Here is a 21683-nt window from a genome sequence, read left to right as displayed (position 1 = left end):
GGCAGCGCGGCCCCGCGGCGTCTCCTGGCGGAGAGCGAGGGGCAGGGCGCGCGCTGCGGCCCCGCCGCGGCACGAGCCGGGGCTCTCCGCGTCTAACGGCGCTGCGGGAAGCGCTAGCTAGCCCCAGCAATCGCGCGGCCACGCTCGGCAAGGCGCTGGGATAAGTCCTCTTTGGATGCCAACTTGTAAACTACAGTCAGGTGCTTATCTGAAGTGACCCAATAACTGACGGTGTAATGCTGCCCTTCGGCTACACGTACCTCGTTAACAAGTAGGAGGGAAAAGTGGATGGAGAGGGTGGCCTCCAAGTCTTCATTTGGGAGCATCATGTAAGGGACAAACTGTAATTCATGCAACACAGAAAATTATTTTCACCCAGTCTTAAGTTAAAAACGTGGGTATTCCAGAGCAGTGTGTGGGTTTTTTACAGCATCTGAATAAAGTCGTTTTCCCATCTTTTGACACAGCTAATTATCTCTTAGCGTGAGGGAGCCTCGTTATGTATTTTTATACTGTGTTCCTTACAAGATGTCACAAGTTGCTATAAATAACATTCCTGAACTATTTAACGTGACAGACTGGACAACTGGGCGGTGAGAAACCTCATGAAGTTCAACAAGGACAGGTGCAAGGTCCTGCACTTGGGGAGGAATAACCCCAGGTACCTTCTGGAGAGCAGCCCTGCAGAGAGGGACGTGGGCGTTGTGGTGCACGACAAGCTGACCATGAAGCAGCAGTCGTGGCCAAGAAGGCCAACGGGATCCTGGGGTGCATTAAGAAGAGCGTCTCCAGCAGGTCGAGGGAGGTGATCGTGCCCCTCTACACAGCCCTGGTGAGGCCACATCTGGAGACTGTGTGCAGTCCTGAGCTCCCCAGGACAAGAGGGATGTGGAGCTGCTGGAGAAGAGTCCAGCGCAGGGCTACCAGGATGATCAGGGGCCTGGAACATCTGCCCTAGGAGCAAAGGCTGAGAGAGCTGGGCCTGTTCAGCCTGGAGAAGAGAAGGCTGAGGGGGGACCTGAGCAGTGTCTATAGATACCTCAAGGGAGTGAGGGAGGAGGAGGGGGCGGCCTCTTTTCAGTGGTAGCCACGGATAAAACCAGAGGAAATGGCCACAAACTGAAGCACCGAAAGTTCCACAAGAACTTAAGGAAACATTTCTTGACAGTGAGGGTGACAGAGCCCTGGAACAGGCTGCCCAGAGAGGTTGTGGAGTCTCCTTCTCTGGAGTTCTTCAAAACACGCTTCCATGCAGCCTGTGCCACATGCTCTAGCTGACCCTGCGCGTGCAGGGCGGTTGGACTCGGTAAGTCCCTTCCATCCTTAAGGATTCTTTGGTTCCATGATTCTATGACAGCAAAGATCTATTGCTTTAACTTTTTTGAGTTGTAATTTCACCTCTAAACATTCTATAAAGAGAAATGCTCTCTGTGTAAGTCTCTGCAAGAATACTTACCTCCCTCTTAGGAAAACCAAGGAAAAGCAGGAGTTTATCCCAAATTATTCAATAATTATTCAAATTATTTAGCATAAGGAACCGCCATCCTGCAAGGTCTGAAATGGCAATGTTTCTTTCAGCTCCCTGTAGGTTTTCCCTCATTCCTGTGCAAGATCAGCCCTGTGGCAGCTTCTGACACTGGAACAGCCCCTGACGCTTCATCTCAGCAGCTGCCCTGCTTTCGTTATGTACAAGATTCTCAATTCATGATAAACCCTGAGAAAACGAGGGTTATTATGTTCTTAATTACGTATTACTCGGTTTGGTGGTGTTCCTGACCAACATATGTTCATATTACAAATCGTGAGAAAAGATCCAGTGCTAAATCTGATGTAAAGCTGCACAAGCTGCGTTCAAAAAAAGTTTGTCATAAAGGCTAATCAAACTTACAGTTAATTGTATTAAAATCTAAATTCAGAACGTAGATGCTGTGTTGGTGACTCAAGTGAACATGTCACTGTTTGATTAAAACCTGTGGCAGATCAGGGTCTTGTCTGATGGAGGGGAGCCAAGGTGGCAAAACAAAGATTTGGGGTTTGCTGGTTTCGTATTAACACATTTGTAGAGTTCAGCCCTACTTGGGCTTTTGGGCATTTGAAAACATGGCTTAGGTCACGCTTAGTTCATTTTTGTACTGTATTATTGGCAATTAGGCTGTTTACACGCTAAGAGAGGCTGCTCAAGTACTTATTATAAGATTTAAGTTTACATACGATAATGACAATCTGGCACTGAAGCAGTAAAGCCAAACAGATTAATTACTCAGACTAGCATGGATAATCAGATTACAGGAAACTGTAAATGAAAAAAAAAATCTCTGAAACATTTCCATATATCTGTATTTTCAGAGACAGAGAATTGCTACGTACTGTAATTAGGGCCCTTCTGAAGATTACCGCATCATCTTCTTTCAGCAATGAAGAGAGTAATTTGGGGGTTAATATTCACTCTGAGATTTATAGAACAAATAGGTTTCCATATGTCTTTGGAGCAGTGTGTTTGTGACTGCCATCTGTTACTCAAGAGTAGTTTTATAGAAAAATAATGCAAATTACTTCCCTCTTTAATTACACTGGTGCTTTGCAATATTGAGTTCTTTTCTGATTTGGAAAAGTGCCAATTTGCCATACTCAGAGGACAGATGTTTACTTCACTACCAACTTCAAAAGTTATTTTAAAAACAAGATGTAAAGACTGAAAGATGTATGTATGTATATAATGTATATACACCTCATGTAAAAGCTGCTTACAATTGTATAATTGTAAGTAAAGCATTATAGTAAAGTCTTGCAAGGTATACAATTGCACAATTGAGACTTAGGGCTTAATACTTAAACAAGTATGATATTTGGTCTATGAAAATAGGTTGAAAGGCAGTCTCTGGGGTTTGAAACCCAGTTTACTGACATCTATATTTGTAGCAATATAATGGACTTGTTCCTTAATTCTCATTCTCATTTCTATTTGTCTTAAATGAAAGACAGGCACATTACTTCTAACTTTCAAAAATCTTTCTCTATGCTCTCTACAAATATACAGGGGATCTGCATAAAAGATCCCCTACTGAACACATGTTGTGTGATAAACCTTCTTTAAAATGTTCTCATTCAACAGATATGAAACTGTAGGAATTTCTAAGTCTTAATTGTCTAAGGAGAAGGCTTCAGAAAACAATATAATTATCTGAAACATTCAGAGGTCCAAGATTCTGTTATTCTGGCACTAATTGGAGTCAACAGGTCCAGGTCTTGGACATGAGCTTTGCTCCTTCTGAACTCTGGTAATGAATATAACACTAGTTTTCATATATAACTTTAACAACCCTGATTTTGGCAGATGCCACTGAAATTTATTACCATTTGGCTATCATGTGACACTCCTTTAGATAACTGCCATTTAATTGCCAGTTCTAGTGAACACACCTTTCTCTGCAGGTGGATACTTCTATGCTTGTTCTACACTTTGTCTCAAGCGCATTCAGTATGTCCTAAATCTCTGAATTCTTCATATGTGTATATAAATATATATACGTGTATGCTGCAGTATTTTGTATCAGAGATTAAATCAAGCCATTAACAAGARAAAATACAGAGTATGTAGAGTTTGGTCTCCCTTTCAGTGCCAGAAAGGAAAAGCTCTCTCAGATCCTTATCTGTAAGTTCCATGAAGTTCAAGGTCTGTTAGCAGGAAAGATTAATGATAAAAGCAGAGCTGCTCAAGTTCCCTTATCAATTCGAACTGTGCAAGAACCAACCCTATTTAAACCCACTGAACACCTCCCAGGGTTTATACCATAAATCTATARCCAGTTAAAAATTACTACACTTAGTCCTGCAGTGTGAACAAAACTACAGGCAGAACTTGAATCTAGTTCTGAGTGCGGCTTGGAAATGGTGAGTATATGGAAATCTAAATAGTTTTAATGCCAATGCTACAGAGACACCTACCCCCACTTTATGTGCCATGRGAAGCATTATTGGGGTGAATTCTTTCTTTTTTTTAAGAAGAGTTGATATACATCTCCTTGGAGACCGTGCTCCATTCGAAAGATGTCCTGTTGTAAACGCCCCCGGCAGCCTGTGTTCTGCTAATATCACAAGGCAAATCCTACCAACCCACCCCCAGAAGGCTACAAAAGAAAGAGAACAGAGTAATACCGGGTGCAGGCGGGCGCTCCGGTGCAACCTCCCACGTCACCAGGCACGTCCCAGGCACAGCTCGTTGAGAAGCCACCGCTACGCGTGTCATCTGAGAGCCTCAGCTCTGAAACAGCAAAAGATTTCCACTCGTTATGTGGAAAAAAACGGTCATTATTTCCAGAACAGCTTCTGGAAATTTTCTTTAGTTATTCTAGCAGAGTGTTTCTTGTTCTTTTTCTGAAATAAGTTTRAAGTTTTTTKTTGTTGTTGTTGTTTTTCTGAGGGAAGGTAGGAAAGAGGAAGTAATTTCTCTGGGACTTACTTGTATATATAACGTGTAGGCCATGTCACTGTGGTGTAAACCTGGCAAAAACAGGCKGCATTTCTCTCCTAGTTAACTTGCAGTATAAAGATCTAAGCTGCAATTCTGCTTTCCAAATAGTGTCCTTTAAAAAAAAAAAAAAAAAGCTTTATGTCATAAAATTGAATGTAATCCATTAGAGCTGACTCCTTTAGCAGGTCAATGACAGGCTGCTTTGAAAAGGAAATGAATCTCTAAGTAAAACCAAAATAGAGAACCAAATAGAGGGATGTGTCCCAAACGCATCCTGTTTTCAGATCATCCTGTGTGTCCCTTCTTCCACAGAAACCTGCTTTTAAACTGTGAATCTACAGTCTTCCTCAGGCACTGTACGGTCCTTGCAGGAAAAACATTTATGAAAAGAAAGTTAGGAGGAAGAAGCGAAGTAGGGCAGTTCTTGAAATGTCTTTTTGTTTCGTTTTACTTTGTTACCATGTGAAAATATTATGATAACCAAATAAAAATATTCTCTTCCAGATTCAGAATCAATAACTTTAATATGTTCTTTCTTTTCTGCTTGCAGGTAAATACCAAACATTGGGAAAAGACCAAAAAGTGTTTAAAAAAAAAAAAAAAAAAAAGGAAGCAAGAACTTGAGCCATCTGCTTCATACTGATGACACGTACATGCTGCTAACTGCCCAGGACAGCAGGCAGAGCATGAGACAGGGCCTTGCCAAGCTGCTACAATGAAAAGGACTTGCAAAATACCCATGCCGTGTGTCATCATCTCCCCCGGGCGTAAGGAAAAATGCAAAGTTAGCACTACAGGCAGGCTTTGACTGTGAGATGAGAAAAAAACAATATAGCGGCTTAAAGTACCAAAACCTTGGGGCTCTCCTTGCAGAATAATGTGTGGGGTTGTGAGAGGGAGAACATATTTTGAAAGCTCGGTGGCTTGGTGCGCTGGGAGCATTGGAGATGCTATCCCAACTTTAGGAAGACTGTCCTCGGATGTGCCCCCCTATGAAATCTTACGTCTGCATTTGTGCACACAGATTTTTTTTTTTTTTTAAACCCTGCAGGAAGAAAAAGCAGGAAATGCTACCTCACTATTTTAAGAGAAATTACAACAATTCTCAGAAGGAAATCAGAAATGTCAATAATAGATTTTTTTTAAAAAAAGCTTTCATACTCACGCRCTATTACTAGACTATAATAAATTTATTATAACATTATTAACAAATTAACATATTAACACACAACTTTAAGTTCTTAATAGTTGTGTTAATCTGCATTATGCAATTTAGATTTTAAAGTCTAATATCACAAAGTCAGTTTCTGACAAAGCAGTTCAGAGAAGGTGCATGGAGAAGTCCTTTACGTTGAGTTAAACTATTTTCAACTTTTTTTTTTTTTTCTCTAAATGCAACAGTTCTTCCTGCAAAAAAGATATGGCTTGACATCCTGCCTGCTTTACATTTTTGGAAAATCTTTCTTAGAAGTGATTTTTATAAGATGTATTTGTGCCACTTACTGGACCTTTAGTGAATTACGCTTTTAAATGCAGTTGCTTGGGGTTTGTTTCAGTTAAATCCAATAATCTTACAAATYATACTCAAAATTATTACTCATAAAAACTTCTAACTCTTAAAAACAAAACTAAGGGTTACTTTTGTGTTCCTACTGTGAACATTTACTAAATTTCTCATAGGTGTTCTAAATTAAATTAAATGTATAAATAGTAACTAATATACAAACTCTTGCTTTTCTTTGGGTGGGAAACTCCAAAAGAGTAAATACGTACATACAGCTTAAAGCAAAGTATCATTTAGTATAAAATATTAAGTCTCATTGTAGTCAAAATCTAGAATAAAAGTACATGGCCTTCCAAACTCCATTTAAGATCTGCAAATTCAAGTGGAGACCTTGATCTTTGTACAATGAACACATGAAAGAGCCTTGGAAAAAAAGAGAACTACATACCTGTAGGCTGGCAAGTTGTTTTTATGAGACTTGAACATGTAAGGAAAATATTTGTAAAATGGGATTTTTGTTTTTCCAACATGTGTGTTCAATCATAAAAAGAAAATACGAATGTATTAAAAAAAAAAAAAAAGAGCTGAAGTAACTCTGAAGTAACTGTGCTCAGTTGGCTGTTATAGTCAGTGGCTCATTACGGTGTTTACCACTGGGCAGTACCTTATAAAAGGTCTTTTGCCTTTCCTAAATTGATTTCCTAATTTATTCGTAATAAAACATTAGATCCATCGTCAGAAGTCTATTTAGCATGTAATCTCTTTAATAATTTGTTTAGGGAAGGAAAGGAGGCAGGGGGTACTTAACTACATAAAACGCAAGGAAACCACACTTCTATTTTTCCAGTGCTGAAAACCAGCTCCRCGTTGGGATGAGTTTCCTCGCCTATCCCCAGGGCTCGGCCCCACGGTTCCGGTCCCGCGGGCACCATTTGCCGCAGCCGTTAGGGCCGGACCGTTACGGCCGTTGGGGCGGGCACGGCCCGTGAGGGAGCGCGCTGCCCGCCCGCCCTCCGGAAGCGGCGGGGGAAGGGGCGGCGGTTAGTGGCGTGCGGCTCCGCTGGCCAACATGCCTGTGAGTTGTTTACCGGGGCCGGGGAGGAGGGCGGCGCGGGGCCGGGGGGCAGGAGCAGCGCCCGGGGGACGGCGGCGGCCGGGCCCCCTCGCGCGGGGGCAGCCACAGCGCCCGCCGCCTCCTGAGGCGGCCCTGGGGCTCTGTCAGCTCCCGCGCGGCACCTGACGGCTCCCGAGGGCTCTTTGCCTCGGAGCCGGGGCGTGAGCGTTTAGATGCCTCGTCTCTCGCTCAATCCCTCTTTATATATATATATATATAGATAGATAGATAGATATATTATTTTTTTCTTATCCCTGTCTTCTAGTGATAGCCCCGTGCTTGCTTTTATAAAGATTCATTTCAGGAATCAGGATGCTCAGTGAGCACCTAAAAACGTCTCTGATTTTTTTGTTTGTTTTTGGGGGAGATGATTCCTCTGCGCTTCACCCCTCTCATTCGAGGGAATTGTGCGTATTAGCAGTGCTGCGTTGTTCTAGGGCTAGAATTAGAGTGTTATTGCTAATATATATCCTGCAGCGTCTGTTCTGGGATTCAGGCAACATACATAGTCAATACTGCTATTGTAAATTATGTAAGTGGTTATGGAGGTAGGTTAACCATAGCTGTGCCACGATGTCTGGGAACAGCCTATAACAGCAGATGATAYGGTTCATAATACACTGCTTATCTAACTAGACTGAACGTTACTTAACCCTCACTGATTTTTTTTTCCCTATCCAGTTGGCTAGAGATTTAGTACATCCCTCTCTAGAGGATGAGAAGAAAAAGCACAAAAAGAAACGTCTTGTGCAGAGCCCAAACTCCTACTTTATGGATGTAAAATGTCCAGGTAAATATTTAAAGTGTTTGTGCCTTAAAAGAATTAAACAGGTTTTGTAAATAGGTCAGCTTCATAAAAGGCCTCTAAAAAAAGATCATTTACCTACCTGTGRTTTGTATCTTCTGAAGATTAAAAAAATACAGTTGTAATATTTTGTTTTGTTTATAATAAAGTGCTCCAACATTTTTTTAAGAGTTGATTTAAAATGTCAGSTCTTTATTTTGTGGAGGTTTGAAATGATACTATTTTTGGTTTGCTTGGTTTTTCTTTCCTGAGAGGTGGGGAAAAAAACAGATGCCAGCATTTCCATGTGAAACATCTGAAGTGAAAGGGATGTTTTAAAGCATCCATTGCACAACTTTCAAATTGAAAAAATATATTTTTTTCTCTTAAGTTGGATGATTCTGGAAGAACACCCAGAAAACATATATAAAAAACAGACCACATTCCCTTTTGTATATTTCTGTTAAGACATCCAACCCACACATACAGGRCATACTTAAGGTATTGTCTGCCTTTTCCCAGGTTCTAAATATTTTGACTTAGAAACACCTGTACAACCTCTCCTGTGCACACTAAAACCTAACACTTTCTAGCACAGTTATAGAAGGATACTCTACCGGTGTCCATCTGCTTTGATCAGCACAGCTGCATTCATACCAAGGCACAGAAATTGTCAAATGTTGTAATTTGTTTCTTACATACTCATCTAGTATAAGAAGGCTATAAGCTGTATCTTAAACTAAAATTAAAGATTAAAGCAGTAAGAAAATACATGGACTTACTTAGAAAAGTGATCGTCTTGACACAAACCAGCACAGTGAATCATTACTGTATTATTTTCCTTGTATCCGTTATTATCCAGTTCTTTCTCAGCAGGATAAGTTTTGTAGTGGTTTAGATTTCTAGGATGGTCTGAAATATTATTTTCGGTCTAAAGATGATATAAATTAATTAAAACTTTGAAGGAAAAGTGTGATTATTAAAAATAGTTAGTACCACTTACTTTCAAACATGTAACTTGAGTCAAGCAAGCATTCATATATGCACTTACTAAGCTAGAAAAGCYGACCTAGGCCCATAGGTCATCTGTTACATTCATAGCTGTTGGATTAATTGGTTGTTGAGTTTTAGGGTTGTATATAGCAAAGGGGGAGAGCTCCAACAATGATGGCCATTGAGGCACTGCTCATGACATCAGGCTGCCTTTTGTATCATCCACTGTTGCTGAAGATGCTAAATAGTTGTTGAAATTACTGGGCTCATTTTCTCACAAAACCTGAAATAAATTCTCCTCAATTTTAAACTTCAAATTTGTGGGGGAAAACAACACTTACTATTTTTAAGTTTTAAAGTAGTAGGGTTTTTTCTTTTTTTTTTTCTTTTTCTTTCTTTCTTCGTGCAAACAAAGATTTGACAGCACTATTTATGGTTTAAACAAAGGAGAGAGTTGCCATTTTCTCTCAGGAATTCTCTTTGCTTGCCAGCTTCCTTGTCAGTTTTTTTTCTCCAGTTTTAGATGACTTTTCTCACATCTTATATTCTATTTTGTACTGTCTTACTGATATTTGCACCTAGATTGAAATCCATTATAAATACTTCAATCTCTAAAAACCTTCTTTTCCAATTTCTCTTGACTAATTAAAAGGAAAGTTGTGAAGAAGCCCTTTGTCTAAGACATGTATGAGAACGGTTCCATTTTTGCTTTCTTAAGTAATGATATTCAGACATTATCTACAATATGCTTCCTTTTGGATTTGGAACAGAGTGAGCCTTCTGTTATATGTCACAAGCTTAGCAGAATATCACCCAGCATGTGTACCACTTACTAAACAGAAAGCACAGTAATGTTTATATTCCCAACTGCCAAACTTTGTCAACAACAGTACTGGACCACAGCAAATTACCTGTTTCCCCAGGTAGAGGCATTCTTGTATTCAGTGGAGAAAGTCCAGAATCAGACTTGACATCAGGAAAGCAGAGGTCTGCAAGGGCAGKCAGCTGTTAGGAGAATTGGGATGCGCTACAGCAGTCTGACCTGAGTTGTAGTTACAAAATGTTTTGTCTTTCATAGAATGAGTCTTCTGAACTAATGTCATTAAGAAATAACATTGTTTTGAAGGTATGAAGAAYGTCTAGTAGGTGACAGGTTCTACTTTCATACCTGTTTGTTTTATAAAAAATAAAACACAAAGGACAAATCAACACAAGCATCATCTCAAAGATCTGTTAGCAGATACTCCAGTCTGTATCTACAAAACCTCCTGCTGCTGTACTTCTTTCAGGCTGTCGATGAGAAAGATGTCCTTTTGCTCATGGATTAAGGAAGTATAAATACCATGGAACAGTTTCACAAAGCAGCAGGATAAATCCCTAAATAGTTTCTGAGATATAAAAAWATATATATATCAGGTGCTTCCTGTTTGCAGGAGACAGACTACAGATAAATGGAGGCTCTTCAAGCTTTGTTGATGATTCTGATATAAACAGTCACAACAATATCACTTAATTGGCTGTCACTTTTGGATGCATATTAATAAAAGCATGTATTTCCAACTATATTAGCAACTCTTTGCTTAATTAGTATGCTGTAAAATACAGGCTGATTCAGTTACACATACAGAAAATAATTTGAAAATTATCTGTTTTAAAAGGCCTGGGTAARTCTTTTTTTCTCTCTAAAACTGTAAAGCAGCTGAACAGATAGAATGCCTCTCAATGCCATTGTAACATGACCAGCAGGTTGAAAAGAGAAAAAGCAATATCGTTAGTGCACCACATTTCATAATGGTAACTGCTGTTATGTCGTGCGTATCAAATAATGCTGTTGAYTGCTTAAACTGTAGAACAACTCTTGTGTAGATTAAGATAATGGCAGATTAAGGTAACGCCAATTTGTTTTTATCTGTGAAAAGCTGCAAGTTGAGATGGTATCTGAGAACTAGCTTTATTATGTTAAAAAGAAAAAAACAAAAGCAAAACACTCAAGAGTGGTTAATAATGTTTTCCAGGATGCTACAAGATCACTACGGTATTCAGTCACGCCCAGACAGTAGTTCTGTGTGTCGGGTGCTCAACTGTCCTGTGCCAGCCTACTGGGGGAAAGGCTAGGCTCACAGAAGGTAAGGGGCAGTCTTTAACAGTACCGATATTGCACTTAAGATCATGTGTTTATAGTCTGTAAGTACTTGGGCTTTGAAAACAGATATTGAGAAAAAAAAAAAMCCTGTTTTGAGTAGCCAAACATGCCAAAGAGCTAAGCAAAGCAGATATTATTTTGATCACACTCGATTTTTAGATGCTTCAACTTAGAACTTCCTTTAGTCCAAMTATAATAGATATATGGTCTATTTAATTTTAGTGCTGAACCAAGTCTAGAGGGACAAAACACTTAAAATACTGGAAACACTTGAGAGTTTAATTTAAAGAGTGAATCCATATTTAATTACTACTTTTTGTTTAAAAGGTAAACATATATGTAAATTCAATAGAGTAGTGCTTGCATTATATACTATTATACACATGTAGCTTATGAGAAGACTGATTATCTGAAATAGCTGCCAGCAATTTACCATTTGTGATATAAAAAGTTTAAATTTATTAAGGACATGGAATAGTAGAATTTGGCTGAGCAATTTTTCATGACAGTATCAATCTAAGGACTATTCATTTACCTCAGTGATTTCTTTATAGGCTGTTCGTTTAGAAGAAAGCAACACTAAAGTGTCTCTTCAGCATACTGACTTGGATCCGTGTTCTGAAAGCCTTATCTGTTTAAAAAAATGCCTGTTAATATAAGTATATAATTATTGTTGATTTTGTAAAAAATTACATGCCACAAATGACTTATAAGCTGCAATCTTGTCAATAAATGTCTTGAAGTGCACATTTTTCCTGCCAGTTCTCAGACAGCTCAGTCCTGACTGTGTAGCTTTACTTCTAAACAATGTATTGCAATTGGCTTGTGGCATTTGATGTAAGAATCTGACCCTCACACTTGCCGCATGCACCTTTCCCCTCGATAGTATCAACTGTGGCAGTGTAAGGCATGTGGTGACCACTGCAGGAATGCATTTTGTGTGTAGCTGCTGCTCTCTAAGCATAATAAAGGCTAGACAGATTTATAAGAGGCAGGCTACTGATCTGCTTTCAGCATTGCTTTACACTCCCTTTACCATGGTGGTGAATATGCTGACAGGCTCTCAGTTTATTTCTCAAATATAAATTACCTGCTTATGTTCAGCTGTTAGTCAAGGACATGTGATTATTCCCTCTTCTAGCCTGGAAACTCCCACAGAGCTCCTGTATTGGATTGGATTACAATACAAATAAGAAATATTTTGCAACACAAAAGTATTCTGTATAGGGAAGGTATATGAAGAAGTTAATGATCTACATTAACAGATAAGAATGACAGCAAGTCATAAAAGAACTAAGGGCAAACCCATACATGTTTTCTAATATTAGATACAAATAAATACCTTTTTGAATGAGGAAAGCAATTATTAGATTAATTTTTAAAGACATCCCTTTCTAAATGGTTGGGCAAGATGATGTTTTAACCATGATAATCCACTCAATGTAATCTTATATGCAACTTATTTTATTAAATAATATATTCCTTTACATCTTAACATCTTTTCCAAAATACCCCAGCTGTCTTGGTGAGCTGATTGTTGTTGGGAATTTATTTAATTTGTAATCTTTTTAATAATAGAAAGCAAGTTTGWCAATGTTTAGTCAATAAAAAATGATACTATAATTCAGTGCATTTGCAAGATGTGTTTWATTTCGGTTAATTCATTCAGTGAACACTGGTAATTATCAGATGCAAAAAGCAGGTGTTTGACAGAGAAACAGATACAACAACATACATGCCTTTTAGGGAAAGTAGTTCTAAGTCAGTCCCATACTGTGTTTTCTGTCACTCAGGTTGCACTTGACTGAGCAGACAGTAGCCCACATTTAATGCTAGTCTGTCAAATAACTGGTTTCAGAATAAAGAGTAGCAATATTAATTAATCTGTGATCTGAATACATGTGCTACAACTACGCTGAGTTCTGCTCTCCCACATCACTCTTTTTCTCCCCACCYCCCAACAGATGAGAACTTACAAGTCATGATTAAGTAAGAATTACCATAGTAAAATGAGTCACTGTCTTCCTTTGATACAGGTACTAGGTGAAATGTAAACATTGTTAATGTCTCTAATTGTGTGCACATGGCAAAAGCCTGGCGACATTTGAACACTGTTTTTTTAACAGCCTTCAGTTACCAGAGATACAGTATAAAGAATGATGTCTCTGCATATCAAGTTAATGGCGAACCATTCTACTTGCCAAGTGAGATACTGCCATTAATAGCTTAGTGTTAGAAATGTCTTAGACACTTCTGGCCATTCTTTGCTTTCACATGTACATCAGGTATTAATTTGTGATGCATTATTTGGTCACATGTAGACAAGCACACTGGTAAACTTCTTACATGCTGAATCTCTATTTAAGCCTAGACACAACAGGCACCGAAAGAAATTTGTTTTCTCAAGTATACACTTTTTCTCCCCAAAACAATTACATACAAACACACACAAACACCTAAAACTTATCACACAACAAAACCAGATTATATCTTACTGTAGCARTGTTAGTTTTCAGGGTTTCTGCATTTAAAACATTGTATTCTGTCAATTCCTTTTAATGTATCCTTCAACACGAGAACAGTTTGGAACAAATAACTCATTCCCTGTCTGAGCAATGGCTTTTGTTGTAGCATTCTTACCAGTTACTAGGAGCTCAAGACTGAAAGCCTGCTGCCACTGTAGGAGATGCTCATCTTCAGTATTTCTGTATTGGAATTGTCAACTATTACTAAAGAGTTCAAAGAAGAAAATAAATGAATTTATTGCTTGATCAAATGAACATTTTGTTCAGAAAAAAATTCATGCCTATAATCTTTCTACTGGTTTGATATTAATGAATTAAAAAACAACAAAAGTAGRTGGGCTATAAAACCCAAGCAAAAAGTATTGCTTTAAGGCACAAGAATGGTTATACACCATCATGAAAAATGCTAAAACAATCAGTCATACCATTGTGAATTAAAAGTCTTGATAAAACATTGAGGCATCATAAAATAATATTTTGTGGCTTGCCASGCATAACTGTAACCTAACCATAAATAACTGGGTATACTGGGAACAAAGCTAACAACTTTATTTCACCACACAACAGGTATCAATTATTAACTTGAGGAAGAGGCAGCTATGGCCTGATAACAAACACACACACACACAAAAAGATATATGTGCACATCCACACCCACACTTCCCAACTGTTCGGGGACTGACGTCATGCTTAGCAGTGTGCAAGAAACACAAGGGAATTCGCCTAAAGACACATTTCCTTGGGACAAACTTAACCAAAAGACACTTGTGAAAGGGAGAATTGAAGCAGTTGCCAGAGGAGAATACACTAAAGCAGTTCAGTCTGGGCTGCCTCACTCTAAACAGGTAAGAGGTCGCAGAGACTGGGATACAGCTCGTTTGAGAATTTGCTATCAATTTTAAAAATGAAAAGATGACCCCAACTTTTCCAGCATTCCAAATCTAACACTGGGGACAGAAATGTTATTATTTTCTGCATTAGAAACAGTACAGAAGCTCTCAAGAGCTATGCCACATTTTACAAATTAGTGTGACACAAAGAAAAAGCAGTAGTTGCAACCCTTTCCAGTTAGGGTGTGTAGACAATAGAGTAACATGCCCCTCCACACACCACAAAGTACATATAATTTCCTATACTGAGAGACTTAAAACCCATTCTGAACAAAAACAGGCTGGGAAAAAAAAAAAACACAGCTCAGTAAAGAGATGATGACCAAGCAGTAAACAACCTTTTGCCTCGCCCTCCCCTTCAGGAAAAGGAGATGCCACTATGGAATACATAAAATGCACAATATTCAGCTGTTATCATACTCCTGTAATAAAAATGAAGCTTAGATACAGCTTTTTGGAAACTTCTCACAATCATTTTTTACTCACTTTGTGCGTAAGTAACTCCTTAGGTGGGTTTCCAGAATGGCAATAAAAAGGCAGATCTCCAGAATTGGAAAAAGGACATTTAAAAACATACATTAAAAAAGAATCCATCTTCTACTAACTTCAAGAATGGCATTTACATAAGTTGAGTTCTATTATTTTCTTTATCTAAAGGGCTATCTCCACATCAGAATACAGTGCTGTTTCTGGCTAGTAGCTACCACCTCTACTACCAAAGTTAGGACATGCATAGCGTGGCTGATTTCCCTTGTAGGGAAAGCTAACAAGGACACACGTTGATGGCTTTCCATGTTGTGCTATTCTGGTATATTCAACTGTGAAATAATAGACTTATTTCACAGTTTAAAAAAAAAAAAGTTTCACACATTCTCTGCGCTCAATCAAAATGGAAGCCCCGATAGCTACATAATGAAAAGATTTTTACTCACAGTACTCTAGCTTTATTCTTTTTGAATTCAACAATCCACATTTCTGTTTGTTTTTTTTTTAAGTACTGCCTTCTAGAGGTAGCTTCAGTATTTGCTTCTTGTTTTTTTTCTTAAACAAATTAAGAAAAGCTCTGTAAAAAAATAAAACAGACACTAAAACTTTGTGAATAATACTGAATAATTTTGGCAGACCTGAATTGGGGGAGAGGGAGAGGGTAGGTGCTTTTGTGTATTCAAGTCAAGATGCAACAAGTTTTTCCACAATATTTAATTCATATAATTTGTTGCTGCACTTCTTAGTACAAGAAATCAGTCCTAATCTAATTTTAATCTTGGTTAAATGTCTGACTGGATGGGTGGGGGACAAAAAATCAAAATCAAGACCCAGTAATATAATGATAATTTACATGGGTAAAACAGGAAGTCAAATTCAACTTTTACATTCTGTTTTATAAGCTAGGAACTTCCCTGAGAGATGAATCCAGTTACAGGAAAATGTAGCACCACTAACAGAAGTTGATTAAGTGAATTTCTGATACTTTCTATCATATATTCTTAGTAATATCAGACCTCAATTGYACCTCTCTTTTTTCCATGTTTCAGTACAGTAGTTCAGTTACTCAAAATTGTGTTTGTTTGTTTTTTTAATCTACATATTGCAGCCATTTTTCTTTATCAAATTCCCTTGCAATCTTTAAGGCAGTGCTGCTGAGGGAAACCGATTGCATATTACAGATAATGGTAACAATGACTCCTCGAGGTGGGACCACGAGCCCATTTTCCATGGCTTCGGAGCCCAGCTCTTCGGGAAGAACAAGCAGGACGCTACTGGCGCCCACCGCGCTTCCCGTATGGGAAGCGTAATGTCTCTGCTGGCGGCAGCAGCCGTACTCTTGGTTCTTCTCTGCTACGGCCCAAGCCATGGCGTATTTACCATCCCTGTCCCACGAGACTTCAGTTTTCGGCACCGGGGTCCACATCATTGCRACGGTGTCTGGTTTGAGGTACCCAGGAAGAAGTTTGCCATCGATGTTTTTAAACCGCCCAACTTGGTAACTGTACAACAAGGCATTTCCAAATTTCAGAAGATCACCCACTGAGGACAAAAAGCCACCACCAGCCCATTTGTAAGAGTTGTCCACGTACGGCGCGTTCGCCAGCCGTCCCTTTTTGTTGTAAACATAATACCTATAATTCAAGAAAATTTAGCTCATCATTCTCAAATACTATGCAAACTATTTTGAAATACCTTACTTGTTCTCAAGAAACTTTAGAATTGTCTTTTTAAAATATAAATAGCAAATATATACATATTTTTTTTTTTCAGAAAATCAAATTGTAAAGAAATTCAAATGGGAAAACAAAGACCAAATAAGCAAGACCTTTTAGGTCAGACATTTCATTTTAACAAAACACTAATCTTTCTTCTTACTAACAAGATATACACAAGGGTCAAGGCAATACAGAAGACACAGAAGAAGTCTACAGATCAGCCAACACAGGATCTTTCTTAAACCTGTAAAATAAATTTAAAGTATTTCAAGATAAAGGAATCCAACTACTCCCCTTGTAGGCAGTGTTTTCCATTTATGGCTACCTTTTTTTTTTTTTTTTTTCTCCTCCACTACAGTGGTTATGTAGAATAACTGAGTATGGCAGAACTACTCATGAGACTCAGAAGCATGAAAGAGTCTTGCAAAATCTTTTTGTTAAAATAGAAACCATCAATCAGAATTAGAGACACAATATTAGGAATGAGTGATTTAGGCTTCTGACATGAACAGTCCAGTCACAACTGGATTCATTTCATACAACACACCAAGAGGAACATGGAATAATGATGTAAACTTGTAAATTTCTAATTTTGGTCTTTAGACCACAAGAAGCCCATAGTCAATTTAAAGAGATCCCTAAAAAGTATAAAAGTGTATTTACTACCCAATAGGTACGCATGCATTTACACTGAAAAAGTCTGCATTTACGTTGAAAACATTTAGTGATCTTTGAAAGTGATAACATAAAATTCACAAATGGAGACAAAAACAAACAGAAATAAAGATTTCCACTCTGCCATCATCCTAGCCATTGATCTGCGCATCTCAGTTTCTCTACATTCAATTTTTCTATCATGATAACAGTTTCTAAAAAAGATGCTCAAGGCATGACTCAGCCCATGAGATGACTCTCCTGGCAGGATCTATACCAGTTTTCATTCCTACTATAGTTCAGTTTGAAAAAGTGTGTTTCTCTTTCTCTCTCTCTCTCTCAGATTGGATTCAGCGCATCTATTACCATTTTCATTAAGAGCTTTTTAGAAACCAAATTGTGGTTTTATGAGGCTTTTTCTACAAGTGTACATGATGCACTTAGAATTCTCTTATTGTATCAAAATTTAAGAGCTGACTCAACAAAGTCATCAAAGGTAGCTAAGTAAAATAATATTGGARAGAACAAGAGAAGACAAGCACAGTTCTTACTAAATCCTAACAGTTATCTAGTTACATAAATTCTTTTTTAAAAATCTTAAAAAGATATCAATTGGTGAAACAAGTTTTGTGTTAAGTATGATTTTAATTCTGGTTAAAAGTGATACTATAATTTAATCAATTTAATCTTTGGAAGTCAGCATGTAGAGCAAGCTAAGGTAAATACACATTGCATGATGGCCTCCCAGTTACCTCTTCATTTTCATTTATCCTCTCACCTGCTTATTTGCAACCAAGCTAAATGGAAACTTCAAAATTAGCCATTACAACCTCTTTCTCTAAATATATATGTATTTGTGTGTGTGTATACATATACATATATATAAAAATATATATATTCCCTTATAACACTTGTTTTCTATTCTGTTATTTCATATGTTAATTACAGCAGCAATACCATAATGCTTAGATAAAATTCAAACTTGAAATAACATAAATAACCAGAACCACTTCATCTAAACACCTACCAAAAACAAACAAACTTAGTAGGCTCAAAAGATAGAAAGAACAATTAGTATGGAAAAGGTAGAGTAAAATCTCAGTCTYGTTTACCTTGCTCTGTTATATATCATTGCTTCATTGTCATCCTGTACAGTCAACAGCATATCCAGGTCCTGAAACATTTTTAGCATGTAATCTGTAAAYTTTTGTCCTGAAACTCTTTCCACAACAGCACTTAAGAGGGTAAAGCCAAATGTTGAATACAAGAACTGACTGCCTTAAGGAAATGTAAAAAAGGAGAGGAAAAATAACAAAAAAAAAGTTAGCTGCATGATGCTTAAATGAAAATGCTGAGATGTAAGAATAACGCTTTCATATCGTTCCTTCAAGACTTACCATATTAGTTCTAACAAGGATATCTGGATTTGGAGCAGATAAAGTGAGCCATGAAATCAGTTCCTAGGAGAAGCTGACCCACTGTGATTTGTTTATGTATCTATACCTTAGAGGTAGAAAGGCAGGGGGTACTATTAGTTCAAGCTTTTCTAAGATCCTCAGTCACTGTTATCTTCATGTTTTAGCCTTTCTAGTTCTAGAGTATCCTKTAACATCACACGAACAGTAACACTAGTAGATTTTTAGACGATGCTTTATGTTTTTCATCTCCTTGCTTCTTGTGCTGACAATTTTTATGAAATCCCAGCTTACCAAGCAGAAGTTTTTGTTGAACAACACACAGTCACAGACAGACCCCTTACTTGAAATGCTTCAGTTAACTCAGAACTCTCCAAGGTGGAAAAAAACAGTCAACTTCTTCCCCTTCATATCCACCTCCCCTTAAATGCTCATTACTTGCTCTTGTTTATTGGCGGTAAGTATTGTTTGCCTCCTAACCCAAATCATTTAAAATTTATATCTGAAACTCCTCAAATCACTGGAATTAAATCATTTCAGCATCCTCAATAAGGTTTGGTATACTGGTGTATTTCATTAATCAACTGCCCCTCCTCCACAATGTGAATATTAAAAACAATTAAATGAAGCCTAATTGTTGTAGCTGAAGTAGCAGGAAAACCAAACAAATGGTTACAAACAGATGTAGTGTAAACAGATAATGGACCTCTCTGTACAAGGAATATACTCTACTGAACAGGTATTTCAAAGTCTAAAACATCCTTACTGCATTGCTTTGCATCGAGTTTTTAGTGGAACATGGGAAAAATAAACAAAATCTACACCACTTCATTGGAATAAATTAACTTAATTGCATGTAAAAACGTGAATCTAGTGAAAATTTCACTTAAAAAAAGTTCTTAAATCAAAAGAAATAGAAATTCACCTGGTTTAAAAAACAGAGGGTCATTTTTAAATATCTTCAGTGATTCAATCACACTTTCAAATTTTTCCTTCAAATAATATTCTTCTTGTTCAAATTCCTTTTCTCTCCTGCCAGGTTTTGAATTTCGGCTTTTTACCTCAACTTCATGTTCTTTCTTAGCTTTGACAGAATCGGTCTTTTCAAGGCCTTTAGCTTCTTTTTCTTTTAACTCCTTCTCCTGGTTAGATTTTGTTAGTTTAAATGCTCTGTTAGCCTTTTCCTTCTCTTCCTTTACTTTTGCAATATCTCTTTCATAGTGACGAATGCCACTCAAGTGTGAAACTAATAGTCTTGTAGTAATAACGACCTAGGCAGAAAGGACAATAGCAAAGGGTAAGTCCTTGTAACTCAAGACATGAAGGATACTGAATCAAACAAAAGAACAGGACAAGGAAAGTCACAGAAACAGAACCTTTTATATGCTGTATATTAGAATGGTTCGAAATATAAATACATAAATACCTAAGTGTATATATACACACTCTTAACATAGAACTGAAGATCCAAAATTCCTATGTTGCTTTTTCAAGCAGTCAGTATAAGTCTAAAGGACTTCTCGTGTTTTCCATTAACAGATCCAGGTACAAACACACACGGCTGGGCAATAGCAGGAACAAAGTCTAAACAAGAGTTAGCAACAAACTACCACATACCTTTTCACCCTCATAGGTTTTTTCTGGAAATTCAGGGACATATTTCTGCACTGGAGCATCTAGATCCAGTTTTCCCTCTTCCCACAATTTAGCAACAGCCAGCATGGTAAGACATTTGCTAATACTAGCAATTCGCATGACGGTCTCTGGTTTACACACCACACGATTCTCTACATCGGCATAACCCAATCCTGTAAGAAAACAAAACCACCACCTGAAATGAAAACTCCATATGAAAACACAGGAGAAAGTTAGTTAAAAATCTTTCAATTTCTGTAACTTCACTTTAATGAAATATGTTGTTATGCACTACTATTACCTTTCATAAAAATAACCCACATGCCTACCAAAGTGTTTCYGAAAGTATACAGTATTTAAAATAGACATCAAATGCCTACATAATATTAAGAGATATAAACAGGGGAGATATAAAYATTCGTGTCAATAAAATTAATAAAGAGTACAGTATAGCTTAATAACACATATGTTAGATCAATCAATGGACAGAATAACTTTTGAAGCCTTGTACTGATGATTCTTTGTTCTCAGAGACCTCTCTAACGGTTCCTTTACCTCATTTGAAAGTCTAGGCAGTTATGAACCCTTAATCCACATAGTATAGGCAGATGCTGAAGTCAACTTAAAAATTTAACACTTGTGTCTGAAGTAAATAGTGAAGTAACTGTTAGAATTCAGATTACTGAAATCAAATTTTAAAGAGCACTCATCATTTTCCAACCAACAATACTTTATACAAACCTTCTGCCCAGATTTCCCTTCCATCTACAGAAACTCCAACCACTATGCCCGGGATTCCTGCTTCATCCTATCGAAGGAGAGAGAGGAGACATTTAAAGAGTTAAAACAAAACCAAAACTCAAAATCCTAAAGAAGCTAAGTTAACCCTCCAGATAAAAAACTATTGTAAACTGTTGCCAAATTACAACTGAAATTATTTTGTTAAGCATTAGTTGGACTGGACAATACAAGGATCAAAATTACAAACCTGGCAGTGTAAAAATAACTTAGCTAAGTGTTTTTTTAGAGTCAATACGTAGTACGTGCACAGCAGTGGATGTTAAAGAAGGGAATATGAGGCGCTTCAGCAGCTTCCAAGGCAGCACCGACCACTCCAGCTTCGCCCACCCTCTCCAGAGCCTCCAGCCCGCCCTGCGCCCGCGCTGCGGCGCTAACCCCGGGCACAAAGAGCCCTCCCGGCTGTCAGGAACATAACGCAGGACACGGGAAGGGTGAAATACAGAGAGCCSCGCGCGGCACCTTGACCCTGCGCAGCAGGTCGCGGCTCCTCTCGATGGCGCCGCCGAAGCCCCGCGGCGCTGGCGCTGCTGCCGGTGCGGGCGGCCCGTCC

General features: G+C 38.1%; 3 protein-coding genes across 3 annotated transcripts in view; 1 reads left to right on the top strand and 2 right to left on the bottom strand.

The window, feature by feature from the left end:
* Nucleotides 1-4261, bottom strand: part of RAB8B (RAB8B, member RAS oncogene family) — a 29735-nt gene extending 25474 nt beyond the window's left edge. The window contains exon 1 of the mRNA XM_026052419.1: nucleotides 4156-4261. Within this exon, the coding sequence (XP_025908204.1) occupies nucleotides 4156-4246 (91 nt within the window). The 5' untranslated portion in view covers nucleotides 4247-4261. The remainder of the gene's footprint in view (nucleotides 1-4155) is intronic.
* Nucleotides 4262-6989: 2728 nt separating this feature from the next.
* Nucleotides 6990-12273, top strand: RPS27L (ribosomal protein S27 like). Its single transcript, XM_026052403.1, has 4 exons — nucleotides 6990-7050; nucleotides 7771-7879; nucleotides 10882-10992; nucleotides 11564-12273. Exons 1-4 carry the CDS (start codon nucleotides 7045-7047, stop codon nucleotides 11590-11592), a joined length of 255 nt encoding a protein of 84 aa, XP_025908188.1. The 5' UTR covers nucleotides 6990-7044; the 3' UTR covers nucleotides 11593-12273.
* A 3006-nt stretch (nucleotides 12274-15279) lies between these two features.
* On the bottom strand, nucleotides 15280-21652 carry LACTB (lactamase beta). Its single transcript, XM_026052391.1, has 6 exons — nucleotides 21593-21652; nucleotides 21074-21140; nucleotides 20315-20505; nucleotides 19623-19968; nucleotides 18395-18560; nucleotides 15280-16544 (listed from the first exon to the last, which is right to left on the bottom strand). Exons 3-6 carry the CDS (start codon nucleotides 20450-20452, stop codon nucleotides 16001-16003), a joined length of 1194 nt encoding a protein of 397 aa, XP_025908176.1. The 5' UTR covers nucleotides 20453-20505; nucleotides 21074-21140; nucleotides 21593-21652; the 3' UTR covers nucleotides 15280-16000.
* Nucleotides 21653-21683: the final 31 nt, after the last annotated feature.

Source organism: Nothoprocta perdicaria, unplaced genomic scaffold (genome assembly GCF_003342845.1).
Source record: "Nothoprocta perdicaria isolate Ctin4 unplaced genomic scaffold, notPer1 scaffold_113, whole genome shotgun sequence".
NCBI classification, from domain to species: Eukaryota; Metazoa; Chordata; class Aves; order Tinamiformes; family Tinamidae; genus Nothoprocta; species Nothoprocta perdicaria.
This window is presented reverse-complemented; position numbering and strand designations above follow the sequence as displayed.